At 42.8% G+C, this 18704-nt stretch overlaps 1 protein-coding gene across 2 annotated transcripts in view; it reads right to left on the bottom strand.

Annotated features, from left to right (window-relative positions):
• The window catches only part of FRMD7 (FERM domain containing 7), a 61742-nt gene that overhangs the window by 16952 nt on the left and 26086 nt on the right, over window positions 1-18704 (bottom strand). The window contains exons 2-5 of one of the 2 annotated variants that reach the window (XM_060408422.1): window positions 10217-10321; window positions 9371-9413; window positions 6953-7031; window positions 3585-3682 (exon numbers count right to left, since the gene is read on the bottom strand). In XM_060408422.1, the coding sequence (XP_060264405.1) occupies window positions 3585-3682; window positions 6953-7031; window positions 9371-9413; window positions 10217-10321 (325 nt within the window). The remainder of the gene's footprint in view (window positions 1-3584; window positions 3683-6952; window positions 7032-9370; window positions 9414-10216; window positions 10322-18704) is intronic. The other variant, XM_060408423.1, reaches the window with a different exon arrangement.

Here is an 18704-nt window from a genome sequence, read left to right as displayed (position 1 = left end):
ATTATTCATAATAGCTTAACTGGAAACAGTCCAGACATCCCTGACCAGGGATAAACAAAATGTGGTACACCCATAAAATGGAATACTACTCAGCAGTAGAAAGGAACAGACTGCTGTGATTCATGTTAGAACATGCATGAATGTCCAAAACATTATGCTTGTTAAGAAAAGCCCAATGCTGAAGACCACATATTTTATCATTGTGATTCCATGAAATGTCCAGAAAAGGCAAATCCACAGAAACAGAAAATCAATTAGTGGTTGCTGGGTGAGCATGGGCAAACGGTCATGAGAGATCTCTTTTGGCCTGATGGAAATGTTTGAAAACTGAGTTGTGGTAAGGGTTGCACAACGCTGTAAATTTACAAAAAATAACGTTGAATTACAGGCTTCCAAACGAGTGAATTTTATGGTATGCAAATTATACCACCATTGAGCTGTTTTAAAAAAATAAATTAGACACACACACATCACACACCAATCTTTCTGAATATTAAGCACAAGCCCTATGCTGATTCTAAGGAAAACATAGAACACATAAGACCATGCTTGTTTTTCTCTTGACAATCTAGGAAGAGACCTATGACATACAAATAGGTAAATATCATTAATGATAGAAGGCAGCACAGAGCATCCGCAGCTTCACTGTGAGCACGCTGGTCCAAACTACCATCCTCTCTCTGTCCTGCCATTGCCTGTTATCGCCTGTTATCTAGTCTCCCCACTTCTCATCCTTCATAAGGTCTATTTTCTCTCTTCTTTCAGTTGAATAAATTTGACTATAACATTGGGATACACTTATAGATGGCAATATGATTGCTGTTGTAGCGATATTCATCACATTACATAATTATAATACACTATTACAGTCTACATTCATTATACTTTACATTAGATCACTATGGCTTATTTATGACTTGCTACAAGTTTCTGTTTTCACCACTGCAGCCAGCATGATGTAGTTCAAACCTAATTCAGATCATTTCACTCCTCTGCTTCAAATGCTCTAATGGCTTCCCATCACATTTAGAGTCATATCGTATGTCTTGAATATGCTTTTTAAAAGATTTTATTTTTATATATTTATTTGCCTACACTGGGTCTCAGTTGCAGCATGCAGGATCTTTCTTTGCAGCATGTGGGATCTAGTTTTCTGACCAGGGATCGAACCCGGGCCCCCTGCGTTGGGAGCGCAGTGTCTTAGCCACTGGACTGCCAGGGGAGTCGATTTTAACACACTTTTAAGACTCTCCATGATTACTGTCTCCCTTTTTCCCTCAGTTCCAGCCAGCCATAAAGCCTACTTAATATTTCTTGTATATTCCCAGCATGTTCTCCTCTCAGGCCCTTTGCACTGGATGCTCTCTTCCACCCAATTTCTGCATGGCTTGGTCTTTTCCTTCCTCCAGGTCTTTGTTCAGCTGTTACCGTCACAGTGAAGCCTAACCTGACCACCTTTTTAAAAAATTCAGTACCTGCCCCTTGAATTTCCTTCGCTCCCTTCCATATTTCATGGCCTCCGGTGTACTTATCACCGACAAACATATTAATACATTATATATTTCCTTAGTTTGGTCTGATTGTCTTCCACTGCCAAAATGTGAGCTACATGAAAGCAAGGATTTTTGTCATTTATTTCACTGCTATGTTCCCTGTGCCTATAGTAGTACCTGGTAGGTGGTAGGTACTCAATAAATTTTTGCTGAATGAATGACAAAGAAGAGTTACTAAGGGTATTCATAAATGGAAGGCTTGTTTGGAATGCACAAATTGTGTTTGGGAGGAAGTCTGGCTAGAGCCAGAGGGGTGTGTAAGAGAGATTTAGGCAGATGACAAGGTCAGAATGTGGAGGCCCTTGAATGCCTGGGACATAAATATTAAAGAAGCAAATGAATGAGCAGCTTGGTTGGGTTCTGCACAGTGTCTCAGCATCCAGTGAAATAATCTGACCTGCATGGATTGTGAAGAGCTGACTCCTTGAAACTTCAGCTTTTTTCTGTGGAAAGAGCTTCTATTGGCAAACAAAATGCCCTCTAGAAAATCTGAAGTGCTCTGCGCTGTGCCTGAAATGGCCACTAGGGAGTGCTCAAATCCATAATGCTGAACCATTAAGAATGAAATTGGGCTCCCCCATCAAAGGCTGTCTGGGGAGCCCCAATCTTCTGACTGCTGATTTAGCAGGCGGATAAAGTAGAGAAGGATAAGTCTTCCAATACTGTTTTCTCCATTTGCCATACCCCATCTCCCGATCCCACCCCAAGCACAATACTGGACATGGAGTTAGTGTCCTTGGCATTCAAGGCCCTTCAAAATGATGCCTAGTTTTTGGCCACATCCCTTAATCTGACCCTATGCTCAAGCTGTACTTAAGCTGTATCCTCTGTATATACTTCCTGCTTATACCATCACTGCCCCCCCTTTTTTTTTTGCTTTTTTCTCTGCTTATCATTACATATCCAATTCCTATGCATCCCTTTAAAGCGCAGCACAGAAGCCACCTCCTCCACAAGCCTTCTCTGATTAACTATTGCTCTCACTGTTCACTGCCTTCCTGAGATCCTGGGCTGTCACTCTATCTCAGTTACGAGTCACTTGGTAAACAATGACTCAGACACTGTCTCTATCCAAGCCCTTTACCCTGGAGTTCCCACTGAAGTCAGAAATTGACCATTTCTGGACTGTCAGGGAGGCAATGGATAGAGGTCAAAAAAAATGAAACCAAAAAGATGAAGTTATGATCCTCCAGGAATAGGAAGGAACAGCCTATTCTCCTTTGAACACATATTATAGATTATACACATGAAATTAATCATAATGATTATTTCCAGCTGCCTCAACCCTACCCTTGGGGATGAGGAACAGGCTGACCTGCCCAGCTTCACCCCCTCCCAGGCAAGGCCCCGCTGTTCCCTGGGTCTCCTTTTCCCTGCCTTCCTTACTTAGCCTCGTCCACCGGCTTGGCTGCTAGGATATGGGGAACTCTAATAGACGCCTGGGGCCTTTTTCCCTTTTAGCCTCTCTCCACCTGCTGGACTCTGCGCTTTGTTCTCTGGAATCATGATAAAGAGCAACATGGAAATCACATTAAATGTGACAGTGTGCCACAGAAAGCACGTACCACAAATGGCTCCTGGGGGAAGCAGAAGGAGTAGGGGGCCTGCCTGGCAAGTCCCTGCCTGGATTAGTCCAGACCAGCTCCTGGTGAGCAAGCTGAGGGCAGTGGGAGGGCAAGGTTAAACGGAGATAGAAGGAAAGCAGCATTTACTTTTAATCTACACAAGCACTCTGAGAAGGCATTCTTGTCACTATTTTAAAGACTAGGGAACTCAGGCAGAGACAGACAAGGGTACTTCACTCCAGGCTACAACAGTTAGAATGCAGAGATAGGATTTGCATCCAAATCTCAGTGACTACAGTGACCAGCCCCTTTCTACTGCACCATGTCATTTCCATCTATCTCATCCCTGCTTTGTCTCCTCCACAGAAAGGTCCCAGCACAATGGTGGGGACGTTGAGGGTGCTCAGCTCCTTTGCTGGGTTCTCTAGCTGACTGACAGGCCCCAAAGCCGACATTTGCTACTTACATTGTAAGATGTGGGACACCATCAACGCTGTACAGTTGTCACTGCATGGCAGCCTTCCCAGAGCCAAATCCTTCTTTATTTGAAGAGTAAAAAGGTACCTGCAAAGAAGTGGGGGGACATCTCTTGAGAAAGAAACAGGAACAAGACAGAAGCATTTCCCTTCGCCCAGACCCAAGATGTTTCAAGAAAGACACGGTGCCCCCAGTCAGGGAGATGCCTGTTGGGGGTGGTGAGTAAGGCATAGGCTTCCTTCAGCCCCTAACCAGCAGCTAGACCACGACTCGGCTGAGCCAGCGCTTTGGCAGGCCTTACAGCCGTTAGGAATCACCCTGGCCAAGTCCTCCCGCCAACTCAAGGGAGTTGGCCAGCCATCCTCTGGTGGTTTCTGCCACGTAGCAAAGCCACATACCCCGCCAGAGAGAAAGGGAGATTCAGCAAGAATACGCCTGTGCAGGAGGCCAGGGCTGCTCTGTTCACAAAATGCTCTCCCGTCCTCACTATGGTAACAACTTAGAAAGTTGGCATCATCACCCCGTGTTCCAATTATGGAAAGACAGAGGTTAGGTGATCTTGGCAAAGTCCTATCACCCCGAAAGAGTGAAACTGTGGCCAGATCTCAGGTCTGCCATCCAGTTTAGGCTGGCTCCTACCCAAAAGACGGTCTTTCAGAAATTAACTTGAGGCCATGCTTCTGCCCCTTCACGTGGACCCCCGTCTCTGTATCACCAGGGCCCAGCCCAGCCCTTTGCACAGAGCAGGTATGGAATTATTGTGTCCCGAATGGAATGAAGCCAGACTGCCCTTTTCCCCAGCTTTAATCATTCGTGCTAAGTCTCTTCAGTCGTGTCTGACTCTTTGTGACCCCATGGACTGTAGCCTGCCAAGCTCCTCTGTCCATGGGATTTCCCAGCAAGAATACTGGAGTGGATTACCGTGCACTCCTCCAGGGGATCTTTCTGACCCAGGGATTGAACCTGTGGCTCTTGCATCTCATGCACTGGCACTCTTTACCACTAGCGCCACCTGGGAAGCCCCCTACTGATAATCAGGGACCCAGAAAGTGCATGTTGGCATCCAGAGCTTTGCCGAACAGGCAAAGAGCATTTGTTCCATACTTTCAAGCCCTTATCAAAGGCAATCTACTTTCAAAAAGATGTGTATAATCAAGATTCTACTGCTGACTGTGTCCCTTCTTGGTCCAAAACTGTTTCCAATATTTTATTTTAGACATTAAAACATTTATTGAGTATCTACTGTGTGCATTTCCCTATATAAGATGTAATTGATAATTTTCTAAATAACGTTCCATCTAGATGTTTTAAAACCAGTTAAGACTTGAAGGCAATGTGGTGAATCAAAATTAACTACAGGTGGTAGATGAAAATACAGACTGGGAGAAAACAGATAAATTAGTAGATGATTATTCACTTCACAAAAGGGTTCATTATGAAAGTGAAAAGTGATGCTCCCCTAAAGGAGTATAAATGATTCAATTAGAAAAGTTATATTTGAATGCACTCTGAGAAACTCAGGTATTGGCCTCAAACAACGCTTCCTTGTAAAGTCAACTACAGTTAAGTATTCTCAAATGGACCAATGGGGAAAAAATAAAGGAAGTCTAAACTTTGCCATTGCCTGCTTTCAAATATAGATGTAAATGAGAATAATCAGCCTCAATTGCTAAAGGGGAAGTGAATTTCATTTTACTCCTAACAAGAAAGAAAGTAAACTTCTCATTTGACACATTCCTTGCTGTTAAGGAGGCAGCTGCCTGCTGCAAATACCAAATCCTTCCTCTGAACAGCTGATGAATCATTTATCATCACACTGATTCTCTCATTCTTTTTTTTTTTTTTCCAAGAAAAAGTTTATCTCCATCAGAATTGGTTACAATTTGAGACTGGACTGAAATGGGTAAGCAAAGGCAAACTGATAGAGATACCAAGTTATGTGGGAAAGGGGCCTAAAACTCACAAATTTGGAGAGGATTTAGAGAGAGAGACTGATATGTGAAAAGATTGACTTCTACAAAAACCCCTCAGAAAAGAAGCTCCCTGTACAAGAGAGGTAAAGAAAAACTGGCCATGAATGATGTTGGGGAATATTTCAGATGAAATACCCTCTAACATCCCATGACCTTGGTCAAGTCACTCTAGTTCCCAGGACCTGTTTCCTTATATCCCTTTTATGTGTAAAAGTCTGGAGTCTAAAGTCTAGAAAGCAGAGTAAGGTTTAGGAGAGTGTTTCCCTGATGGCTCAGATGGTAAAGAATCTGCCGGCAATGCAGGAGACCCAGGTTTGATCCCTGGGTCAGGAAGGTCCTTTGGAGAAGGACATGTCAACCCATTCCAGTATTTTTTCCTGGAGAATTCCACAGACAGAGGAGCCTGGAGAGCCACAGTCCATGGGGTCACAAAAAGCTGGACACAACCTAGCAAGTGACACTTTCATTTTTTTTTTCTATGTTGACAAGGTGTTTTCGAAGAAGAAAGTTTACATTGTCATTTTAAAGGGCATTTTTACAAATATAAAAATACTTTAACATTTCATGGGGCTTCCCTGGTAGCTCAGATGGTAAAGCGTCTGCCTCCAATGTGGGAGACCCAGGTTCGATCCCTAGGTCAGGAAGATCCCCTGGAGAAGGAAATGGCACCCCACTCCAGTACTCTTGCCTGGAAAATCCCATGGACTGAGGAGCCTGGTAGGCTACAGTCCATGGGGTCACAAAGAGTCAGACACGACTGAGCGACTTCAACTCAACTCACTTAACATTTCATACTTTATACCTTTTAAATTTTTACAAGTATACAAATATTTTACTTGTATAAAATTAATAATAGCAATTATTAATATTATACTTGAATGTCAATCATTTATAATTGTATAAAATAAATAATTTATTACAATTTATTTTTATATTTTTACTTTTCTACTTTAGAAAGGTTTTGTGAGTCATTATCACTTCCTACCTATGGGATACACACACACACACACACACACACACACACCCATTTTCAATATGCAGGGAACTTAGCTGGCATCATACTTGTGCTGTCAAGCTGCCCTCTGATTGGAGCACAGGCGCAATGAAGGCAAACATTCTTCCTGTTGTAGCACTTAATGGCATATCCCCCAAGTGGGCAACCAGGCTGGTTACCACTGTTAGAACACTGCCCCTCCTTCTCCCTCAAGTCCCTAACCTTTGAAAGATTAACACTTTGGGGACCAGCCAGGCCCTCCTGCTCACCAACGCCTCACCATCTCCCAGAATGAGACTGGGATCCAAGCCTTCCAAAGAAGGCTAGAAGCCTGTTCCCTGATAAAAGGATAATGATTAAATAACATCATGCATCATACAAGTACTATACCTTGTAAGCTCTTCTCGCAGATGTCCAGGGTCCACTGGGAAAAATTTCACCATAAATTTGAAAACAACTTCCTTAGGATCTTAAAACACAATATCTCCATAAGTTTTATTTCAACAGTTACATGTCTTCAGAAACACACACACACACACACACACACACACACACACACACACACACTCCCCTCTCCCCTCCCCTCCTCTCCTCATCACTCCTTCCCATGGACTTTTCATTGAAATTTCAATTTTTCACATTTGTGAAATGCTGCTATTTCTGGACGGTGCCTCTATGTGGACAGCAATTGGGAAAGTCCTCGTGCCCCTCTTCCTAAACCCCGTCTCTCTCTGAGTTTCTTTTTGTAAAAATGTGCCCCGTTTAGGGCCTACTATGTGCCCCGTTTGGGGCCTCTCTTAAGAAGTGTTGCATTTAGAAAAATATACCACTTGCTACTTGGGATTCTGCATTCTTGGCTGAGAGAAGGGCCCCACTGTAGAGGCAGGTAAATTTCAGCTGGCTCAAAGATTCTTAAAGGGAACTAGCAGTAGGGACTGAGACCTCTGTGTATCATAAAATCTACATTAAGAAAACATCTTGGGGAATTGGGATTGACAAGTACATGCTGCTATACGTAAAACAGATAAGCAACAAGGACCTACTGCAAAATTAATTACTTTAAAAATCCGTATCTACTTGCCTTCGCTCCTACTTGCATTTGAAAATAAGAAACTTTTTGCATCAAAAGCAAGTGTACACATGCAGCATTAACACCATTCATTCAGCAAATATTTGTTGAGTGTCTGTTGTATGCTAAGCATTGTACTAGCAGGTCCTGGAAATAAAATTACAATTAAGCATTCAAAGGCTGGTAGAAGAGGCGGACTTCTAGACTGACAAATACAGCAGCACAAAGTGGTGCTTTATAACACTTTATAAGCCCAAGAGGGAGAAAAGAGTTTGGAGGAAGTCAAGGAAGGCTTCCTGGAGGAGCTGACACCTCAGTAGGGCCACCAGATTTAGCAGATAAAAAGACAGGATTCTCAGTTAAATTTGAATTTCAGATAAACAATGATTGCATGGGACATACTTACACCAAGAAGATTAGTCTTCGTTGATCTGAAATTCTAATTTAGTTGGGCATCTTCTATTTTATCTGAGAAGCCTACACCTGAGGCTAGTTTTGTTAAAGTCAGGAGAGGTAGGAGCATGAAGTGGTCAGAGGCAGAGGTAAAGGCTGAAAAGCAGGTCAGAATTCAGTGCTTTGTGGATCATGCAAAAGGGTTTGGACTTTATTCCAAGGGCCATAGGGAGTCATGGAAGCGTTTTAAGCAGGAGAGTGATGCGGTAAGGTTTCTATTTGCAATAGTTCCTTTGGGAGTAGTGCACAAGATGAACTGTGGGGGTGAGGTGGGGGAGTCAGTTGGGAAGCTGTTGGAATCATGTGACAGGTTATCATCATACAGTGCATGCTAAGTCACTTCAGTCATGTCTGATTCTTTGCGACCCCATGGACTATATAGCCCACCATGCTCCTCTCTTCATGGAATTCTCAAAGCAAAAATGCTGGAGTGGGTTGCCACTCCCTTCTCCAGGGGATCTTCCTGACTCAGGGATTGAACCCACGTCTCTTACATCCCCTGCATTGGCAGGCGTGTTCTTTACTACTAGCACCACCTGGGAAGACCCACATCGTACGGTGGGAAGCACCAACATGCAGAGAGCAGGCGGCAGAAGACACACAAAGACAGCTTTCCTCAAAGTGTGGACTGAAATCAACCTGCAAGCAGAAACACCTATGGAGGTTGTTAAAAATGCAGATTGCTGGCCCCCAACGCGGGGGTGAGGCCCAGAAATCTACATTTTAATAAGACCCTGCCTGCCCCACCTCACAGTGATCCTAATACACAGTGAAATTTGAGAACCACCACACTAGATTATAACATATGGGGTAGGGGGATTATTTCATACAAAGTAGGCACTCAAATGTGGGCTTCCCTGGTGGCTCAGAGGTTAAAGCGTCTGCCTCCAATGCAGGAGACCTGGGTTTGATCCCTGGGTCATGAATGGACAATGTCTGTGACAGAATGAAACTAAAACACCTTCTGGAAGACCGTGAATGGCATGGCTGATTGACATCAGGGATGCTCAAAGATTTGCAGGGCTAGAGTCAGAGATGTAGTCTTAGGGCCAATCCACAGAGTTCTCTAAATTTACTCAAAAACCTAGCAGCCTGATTTTCTTCATCTCAGGCAAAGTTAAAATGATTTTTCAAAATTGGTAAATTTACTGGATGATGAAGGATTAAAATAATACATCAAAGCCCTTTTCTCGGCTTATATTAAGGTGTAGAATAGTGTGGTATTATTGAAATATTTTCAAGTTATTACTAGGAATTCTATTCCTTAAGTGATTTTCCATACTTACTTTTTACCTGCTTTGTAATGGGCTTTAGCAGTTCCAACCAGACCTGTAATAACATTAATGAAAGAATTGGTAGAGCATGGCATTGAGTACACCCTTTTTTTAAAAAATAACATATTAAAGTCAACATGAAGCAAACAAAAATCAAGACTCTTCAGACTTCTAAAGATAGTAAGGAACAGCAACGTCAAAGAGATGCTGTGCCTGCCCCACACTCAGTCTGCCCCCTTGTATTTTCCCAATGACAGTGCAGACTGTTGATCTATAAACCCTTTGCTGTTGACATTTGAATCACTGCTCCCCTGCCACAGAGGGGTGATGGAGGTGTCATATGCCAGGCTTATTAGTGGCCGCAAAGACTAATGAAGGCGTTTGGCTCCATATTTGAATCCTACAGCCTCCAAATGCCAGCTTAGTAGTCATAATGAGCCTTTCTGGGAAGGGGCCAGATAAGAGATCCGCGAAGGCAGGACACAGCAGAGAGAACATCGGGAGGGGTGAGACATGAGAGAGGGCCAAGGAGACTGCCCTATACACTCATTGGTGAGGTTAGCAGTCTTCATTCTGGAGGCTGAGTTCCAGCCTCTGGAAAATCAGAATCAAGCACAGAGAGCTCTTCACACAGGGAAGACACAAAAGAGGAGCAGCGGGTGGAAGAGTTTGTATTTGGCAAACTGAAGTGACTTTTAATAGCCAAGGAGGGGAAATAGTGATTAAATCCTGTCATTTTGCAAGGGTTTCAATGGTCTTTCATTTTGCAATCAGGGGTTTGAGCCCTACATACCTAGCTGCAAGCTGCATTTATAAGCAATTCTAGACACAAAGAACCCTATAATGAAAGCAACTTACATTATTTCCAGAATGGCTACAGAATTCTAATCCAAAATACTCCTTTTCAGCAAGATTTAGATGGCTGCAGCTCAAGTTAAACAGCGCCTTCCCGGATGACTTTTGCTAAACAAAACAAAGAGATCATAGCAGTTTTCCATTCTAGGCTAATACTGTTACTGCAGTGCGGGGGTGGGGCATGTTGGGTGGGGAAGGGGAGAAGCACCTAGACGTTATTCAAACAGCTTCCTTTAAGAACAGTTTTCTGGTACCCTCCCAAATGAGGTTAAATCTTACATACATATACAGGCATCTATCTGTAGATTGTTTTAGAGGTACCTTTTTAAAAGCCTCAGATGAATGAGAAACTCTCCTGGAAAAGACAGCCTCACCCTTAACTGCTTAGGCTGGATCTACAAATCTACCCTTTCAATGGAATTCTTTCATCAGTTCATTCCACAGGCAATTTGAAGGATTTTCCCCAAATTGACAGATAGTTTAATCAAGATGCAATTCTAACCTGTTTAAAATCCTTCAGTGACTCCCTTCAGGATAAAGTCTGTACTCCCTAGCAGGGAGGCTGGGCCCTACTCCCTCTCTGGCGCCCCGCCTGCCCCTCCAGCTTCATCTCTTGCCCTTCCCCCGGCCTGCCACTTTCTACTGATCGCAGCCTGCCCCTGGCTCCCCACACAGGTCAAGTAGCTTCATGCCTCCGTGCCTCTGCTCCTGTCTTTCCTACACAGAACGCCCTTCCCACCTTTCTTGGCTGTGGCTTCCTCCTCCTCAGCTCAGATGCCATCTCCCCAGGAGAGCATTCTCTGATCCCTACAGGAGCAGGTGGAGCCAAGGGCACACTCCATGCTCCCAGACACTCTTGCTTACCTCAAACATGACCTTTCTCACATGGGATGTCTATCTTCCCTGTTAGACTGAATTCCTTCATACCAGGGGCCTTGCTTTAATTTTCTTGTTACTCACCGGATCTAACTCAGAGCCTGGCACATACTAGGGGCTCTTGAATGTGGGTTATTCCAACATGAAATTGACCAACTTCCTCCTCCGAGCTCCGCCAGGAGAATTCATTTTGCAGCTTTTTCCACCAAATCTGCGTCTAACATACTCGTTTCCTGCAAAGCCACACGTATTATTTCTTTCTTCATAAAGTCCCTTCACACTGTGAGCACGAAACAGTCCCTTTCTCAGGCTTCTCTGAGAACGGGAGCTGTGTAGAGCTGCAAATCTGAGCAGAGTGGGGCTGAAGCTGAGGGTTGCAGTGGCGGGGAGGACAGTGATGGGAAAATTGGGCCCTGGCTGATAGGCACAAAGACACGCTGTTGAAAACCCCTAGTTAAAGCCAAGTCACGAGGTGCCTCTGGTGCTGCGAAGGAAGCCGGGCTCAGGGAATATAGCTGGAAATCACCGACCCATAGAATTAATGCCAACCTTGAGAGGTCAGAGAGTCCAGACACCCCCACCCCAACCCCCAACCCCCGCCCAACACTCTCCTCAAGGCAGTCTCACACTGAACAGAACTCACATCTGGGATTTAATAGCTTCCAGGAAGGCAACATCCCCCACCCGCTTCCCCCAAGGACTCAAAACACTCCCCTCTTGCTTGGACCTCTCTCTGCTTGGTTACATGGTCCAAATCTCCACCAACTTGAAATTCATGAGGGTTAACCAGGGTCCTGGTTTTAAATGCAAATAGGCCGCAAAGGGTGATAGTTGCTGCCTCCTTAGCACCTGGAGAGAGAGCTGAAACAAGGGGGTTTGGTTTTATGTGGGAGGTCTCACTGGAGCTGTGGTCTGGGAAAAGGGGGCCAGCCCACAGAGGGGAGGTGGTTTGGGGGCTTAAAAGGCACTGGGGGGCAGTGGGGAGGGGTGTCTGGGAGGGGGGAGGGAGGGGGTGTTTTTCTCTCTGTGGCAACCTTGCCTAGGGCAAGTGCTGACACAGACCATTCCAGACAGATGAACTCGCTCCTATTTTTAAAGTCCTCCAGACAAGGAGCTGCCACAGGATTTTTATTATGAATTAAAAAAAATTCTAAAGAGAGAGAGAGATGACAGCAAGACTTTTTCCAACACCAAAGAAACATTTCAGTCATGGGCACCAAATTCCATCATAGACTCCAGTTTCTTTGCAAACAATTTAAGAAACTCAAGACTTTCCTTTTTCCTTCTCATTTTTTTTCTTTTTTCTTTTTCCATTGGGGTGCTTAATCCTCCGCATCAATGCTGCCACATTCCATGTGTTTGTATATTTAAATGTTTCTGCAGTCACAAAGAATATATAGCCGTTCCTGTAAGGTTTCCAATCCAGGCTGCCTTTTTGCTCGCTTCTGTAAGATTCCATACCACGTTTACAAGAATAAGCCCCTGATTTGTCCACCCCTGTATATCTTGCCAACTGGCTCTAAAAGCCTTTGGCATTTGTGCACTCAGAGGTCAGGGGCTCACGTGGCTCAAGTTCTCCACCCCCATCTCTGGGAGAGGCATTTCCCTTCAACCCTCCATAGTGTACATTGAAATTGGCCAGCCTAGTGGAATGTGTTGCACAATAGGTAAGGTCTTGGTTCTGTCTTAACATGCAGCCTTTACTTTTTTTCAACCAATTCTTCAATCTTTATTATTTTCTCATAATATCTCTGTTTACAACTTTCCTATTTTTTCTGGACTTCTGATTCTCTTTTCCATTGCTTGCTCTTGTTTAAGCTGACACTTTTCAACATTCTAATCAAGCTCCTTAGGATCTAAATACTTTATCACCGGCCCTCTCACTCAAGAAATAGAAACTCCAGTTTTGAACGCTGCCTTACTTTCATCTCCCTTGGATTACAGTCAAGCAGTATTTGCCTTAAGAAAAATCATACACACACACACATATAATTTAATTTAAAACTTTTCAAAACATGTATTTATAATCTCCAGTCTACAAACTTGGCCTTAAGCATTGGACACTGATTTCTTGGAGATTCAAACTCATTTTCTCATGCAAACGATACTTATTCAAGCGATCTTGTCTCTCTCCAAAAAAACAGTCTACCAAAGCTTCACGTAGGGCAAAGAACAGGTGGTTAAACAAGCCTGGACTGTAATCTTGCTCTACCTATTGACTAACTTTTTGAATTGGGGCAAATCATTTAGCTCACAGATTGATCTCCCTTATTCAGGCCTGTGTCTGAGTAGCTGGCATTCTATACAGTGACTGGCAAAGAGCGGACATTAAATAAACGCTTACTGAATAAATAGATGAATAGATCCAAACATTTAACTTGATTCGTGTTCATTAGCACAACAGTCCTTTCAAGAGGAAGAACAAATTAGTCACTATGTGACCTAGGGCAAATTACTGAACCTTCCTGAGCCTCGGTTTACTCATCTGTAAATGGAGATAATAATAGTATTATTTTATAGAATTGTTGTGTGGATTAATCAAGATAATTCACATCAAGGGCTTAGGATAGTGCCTGGCACATAGCAAGCAGTAAGTAATGTACATAGATAGAAGAGTCTGGAAGAATACACACCAAACTGTTAACAGCATTATTTCTGGAGAGGGGATTAGATTAAAGGGAACTTTACCTTTTTAGTCTGTACATATTTAGATTTTTCTTAAGTAAGCAGGGACAGTAGAAACTCTCTTGTGGCTGTTCCGTCTTTAAGTTGTGTCTGACTCTGCAACCCCCTGGACTGCAGCACACCAGGCTTCCCTGTCCTTCACTATCTCCTGGAGTTTGCTCAGACTCATGTCCATTGAGTCAATAATGCCATTCAACCATCTTAAATACTTCTGTTGTCCCTTTCTCTTCCTGCTCTCCATCTTTCCCAGCATCAAGTTCTTTTCCAATGAGTTGGCTCTTCGCATCAGATGGCCAGAGTATTGGAATTTCAGCTTCAGCATCAGTCCTTCCAATGAATATTCAGAGTTGATTTCCTTTAGGTTTGATCTCCTTGCTGTCCAAGGGACTCTCAATAGTCTTCTCCAGCACCACAATTGGAAAGCCTTAATTCTTCGGTGCTCAGCCTTCTTTATGGTCCAACTCTCACATCCATACATGACTACTGGGAAAACCATAGTTTTGACTATATGGACTTTTGTCACCGAAGTGATGTCTTTTCTTTTTAATATGCTGTCTAGGTTGGTCATAGCTTTCCTTGCAAGAAGCAAATGTCTTTTAATTTCATGGCTGCAGTCACTGTCTGCAGTGATTTTGGAGTCCAAAAAATAAAATCTGTCACTGCTCCCACTTTTCCCCCTTTTATTTGCCATGAAGTGATGGCACTGGATGCCATGATCTTAGTTTTTTGAATGCTGAGTTTTAAGCCAGCTTTTTTACTCCCTTTCACCTTCTACAAGAGGCTCTTTAGTTTCTCTTCACTTTCTGCTATTAGAGTGTTATCAACCTCTGCATATCTGAGGTTGTTGATATTTCTCCCAGCAATCTTGATTCCAGCTTTTAATTCATCCACCCTGGCATTTCACATGATATACTCTGTATATATGTTAAATAAGCAGGGTGACAATATAGAACCTTGTCGTACTCCTTTCCCAATTTTGAACCAGTCCTTTGTTCCATGTAAGGTTCTAGCTTTTGCTTCCCGACCTGCATACAGATTTCTCAGGAGACAGGTAAGGAGGTCTGGTATTTCCCTCTCTTTAAGAATTTTCCACAGTTTGTTGTGATCCACACAGTCAAAGGCTTTAGCATAGTTACTGAAGCAGTTGTTTTCCTGGAATTCCCTTCCTTTCTCTATGATCCAACAAATGTTGGCAATTTGATCTCTGGTTCCTCTGCCTTTTCTAAACCCAGCTTGTACATTTGGAAGTTCTCAGTTCACATACTGTTGAAGCCTAGCTTGAAGGATTTTGACCATAACCTTACTAGCATGTGAAATGAGCACAAATGTTGGGTAGTTTGAACATTCTTTGGCACTGTCGTGCTTTAGGATTGAAGAAACTATCTTAATCAACTTTAACTCAACAATGCACAGAAGATGCTTTCCGTTCCCCCTTTAAAACATTGACAGATGCTTATGTCATGATGAAAGATCATGGCTAGCAGGCTACTCTGATATGACTTTGCACATCTATATCCATTGACTGAGTCTCAGGCTTACTAATAATTATTTTCTTGAATATATTTTTGACAATTCTACTTATATTATAATTACACAATTTAATTAAATTGTATATCACAAGAATTAGGATCACAATAACAAAAGGGGTTTCTATGAAAACTAAGCTGATCACTTTGCAAAAAAAAATCAGTAAGGGGGGAACCCCCCCAAATATGCTATCACATTAGTTTGGGGGTATGACAGCAGTAAAATATTGGGGGATAAAAATCTGGAAGGATTCTGTACTCAAATTTTTCTATGTTAAATGAACAAATACTGGCAATCATAGATGATGCATTATGAGTGGGTGTCAGAGAAGAAAAATGGAAACACCAATCAGAAGCCCTTACTCAAAAACCCTTGACCTTGCCTCAAAAACTCCACATATGAATATAAATATATATGTTTTATGCCAAACTAAAAAGTTTAAGGTGTTTGTGTGCAAATATACATAATTATTGTGATTCCTGCTTTGGCATATTTTATCAGTTAACTGACCAACAACCACCTTTGACCACATTAGATAACAGATTCTACCTAATGTACCCACATATTGATTGTTTACTTCAAAAAAATATAGGCTATACAATTAAGGCTTCAGAGAAGGATAAACTGGAACAAAATACAGCATATTATTAACAATAGCATAATAGGAGATTTTAATTTTTCCTTATACTTGTTACATTTTCCAGAGAAATACAATACACATTATACACAATGCCATACAAAGAGTTTTATAGATGCTTCTCCTGCTTCCAATGCTGATTCCCACATTCAGAATACTTCTCACGCTCCCCTCAGGAAATTGTTCTTGAAGTCACAGAGAATAATCACTCACTCTTCTGGCTTTATGGTTATGCCTCATTTTTTAATCCCAAAATATGACCGTACTAGTTCCAGCGGCTATAACAAAACAGCACAGTCTGGGAGGCTTAGACAATGGGGATTTATTTCTCACAGTTCTAGAGGCTGGAAGTCTGAGATCAGGGTGCCAGCATGCTCAGGTTGTGGTGAGACCTCTTTTCTGATTTGCAGATGGTTACCTTCTCTCTGTGTCCTCACTTGACAGAGACAGGGACAGAGACAGAGAGAGACCTGTCTCTTCCTCTTTCTATAAAGCCATCAGTCTTATATTAGGACCCCACCCTTATGACTTCATTTAACCTTAATTACTTCCTAAAAGCTCCATCTCAAAATACAGTCACCTGAGTCACGTGGGGATCAGGGTTAGCCGTTCAACATGTGAATCAAGATTGCCGGGAGAAATATCAATAACCTCAAATATGCAGATGACACCACCCTTATGGCAGAAAGTGAAGAGGAACTAAACAGCCTCCTGATGAAAGTGAAAGAGGAGAGTGAAAAAGCTGGCTTAAAACTCAACATTCAGAAAACGAAGATCATGGCATCCGGTCCCATCACTTCATGGGAAATAGATGGGGAAACAATGGAAATAGTGCCAGACTTTATTTTCTTGGGCTCCAAAATCACTGCAGACGGTGACTGCAGCCATGCAATTAAAAGATGCTTGCTCCTTGGAAGAAAAGCTATGACAAACCTAGACAGCATACTAAAAAGCAAAGACATTGCCAACAAAGATCCATCTAGTCAAAGCTATGGTTTTTCCAGCAGTCATGTATGGATGTGAGAGTTGGACATAAAGAAAGTTGAGCACTGAAGAATTGATACTTTTGAACCGTGGTGTTGAAGAAGACTCTTGAGTTGAGAAGACTCCTTGGACTACAAGGAGGTCAAACCAGTCAATCTTAAAGGAAATCAGTCCTGAATGTTCATTGGAAGGACTGATGCTGAAGCTAAAGCTTCAATACTTTGACCACCTGATGTGAAGAACTGACTCATGATGCTGGGGAAAATGGAAGGCAGGAGGAGAAGGGGACAACAGAGGATGAGGTAGTTGGATGGCATTGCCAACTTGATGGTCATGTGTTTGAGCAAGCGCTGGGAGTTGGTGATGGACAGGGAAGCCTGGCATGCTGCAGTCCATGGGATTGCAAAGAGTCGGACACAACTGAGTGACTGAACTGAACTGAAAGTGAAAGTGTTAGTTGCTCAGTCGTGTCCGACTCTTTGCAGTCCCATGGTCAGTCCATGGAATTCTCCAGGCAAGAATACTGGAGTGGGCTGCCATTTTCTTCTCCAGGAGATCTTCCCAATCCAAGGATCGAACTTGGGTCTCCCACACTGCAGGCAGATACTTTACCATCTGAGCTACCAGGAAAGCCCTGCACTGAACTGAGCTGATATGAATCTGGTGGAGGGGACATATTTCAGTCCATAACAACGACCCAACTTGATAACCCACTTTCGTTACCATACTTGCTCTTTAAGACTTTGTACTCTTTCCAAACATTAAATCCACTCTCAACTTATGAAGATCTGTGAGTCATTTTGGAAAGAAGGCCAAAAAGGAGTTCCAAAAATGTCCTGAAAACCTGCATATAGGAGGAGGCAGCACGCCATGGTGGGCAGCACAAGAATGTGGCCCCTGAAGCCAGACACACGTGGATCTAGGTCTGACCCTCTTCTTGTTAGAGGGGTGACCTTGGGCAGACTCTTTAATCTCTCTAAGCCTTCACTTCCTCAGCTGCGAAACAGTACTGCCAGAAATCAAACACAAAAGAGCCACATATTATATGATTCTATTTCTATGAAATGTCTAGAATAGGCAAATCCATAGAGACAGATTGGTAGTTGCCAAGGATTGGGGAGAGGGGAACAGGGAGTGACTACTAATTAGTTTGGGGTTTTCTCTTGGGAAGGATGATAATATTCTGGAATTAGATAGTTGTGATGGTTGTACAACACAGTGAATATATTAAAAACCACTGAATTTTACAGGGTGAATTTTCTGGCCTATCTATTGCACCTTCATGCTAAAGAAGGATCATAACAAGCATCTATTAATGATGAAACTATTCATGTCAAATACCTTATACAACATCTGGTCCAAAGGAAGAGCTCAAGAAATGTTGACTGTTTACAGGTTGACCATGGAATTTATCATCCAAATTGGGACACTTTTGAGGGTTGATGGGGCACTAGTAATTATTACATTGTCACATCAGGTGTAAACCAGGACTGGACAAACACTGTCCTGGGCAAATTCTGAGGGATGGTCACCTAGCTATTTGCATTTGGACAGCTTTGGGTCTGTTTTGACGAGGGCAGCATTTATTTGAATATTCAAGATCAGGAATATTAAGAATCACAGACATGATTATTAGTTTACCCACAAAGACACCCATGTCTGATGATCATTCCTCCAGCAGCAAGTGAATGAGTTGCCTTTCAGTCATTTTCACCCTGATTCCACATTTTAATAGGTACAGCTCAACCATAACAACCTCACAAAAAGCCAGGGATGGAGAGA

The sequence above is a fragment of the Ovis aries genome, chromosome X (genome assembly GCF_016772045.2).
Source record: "Ovis aries strain OAR_USU_Benz2616 breed Rambouillet chromosome X, ARS-UI_Ramb_v3.0, whole genome shotgun sequence".
NCBI lineage: Eukaryota > Metazoa > Chordata > Mammalia > Artiodactyla > Bovidae > Ovis > Ovis aries.
Note: the sequence above shows the minus strand (reverse complement) of the source record. Positions and strands in the feature narration are given on the sequence as shown.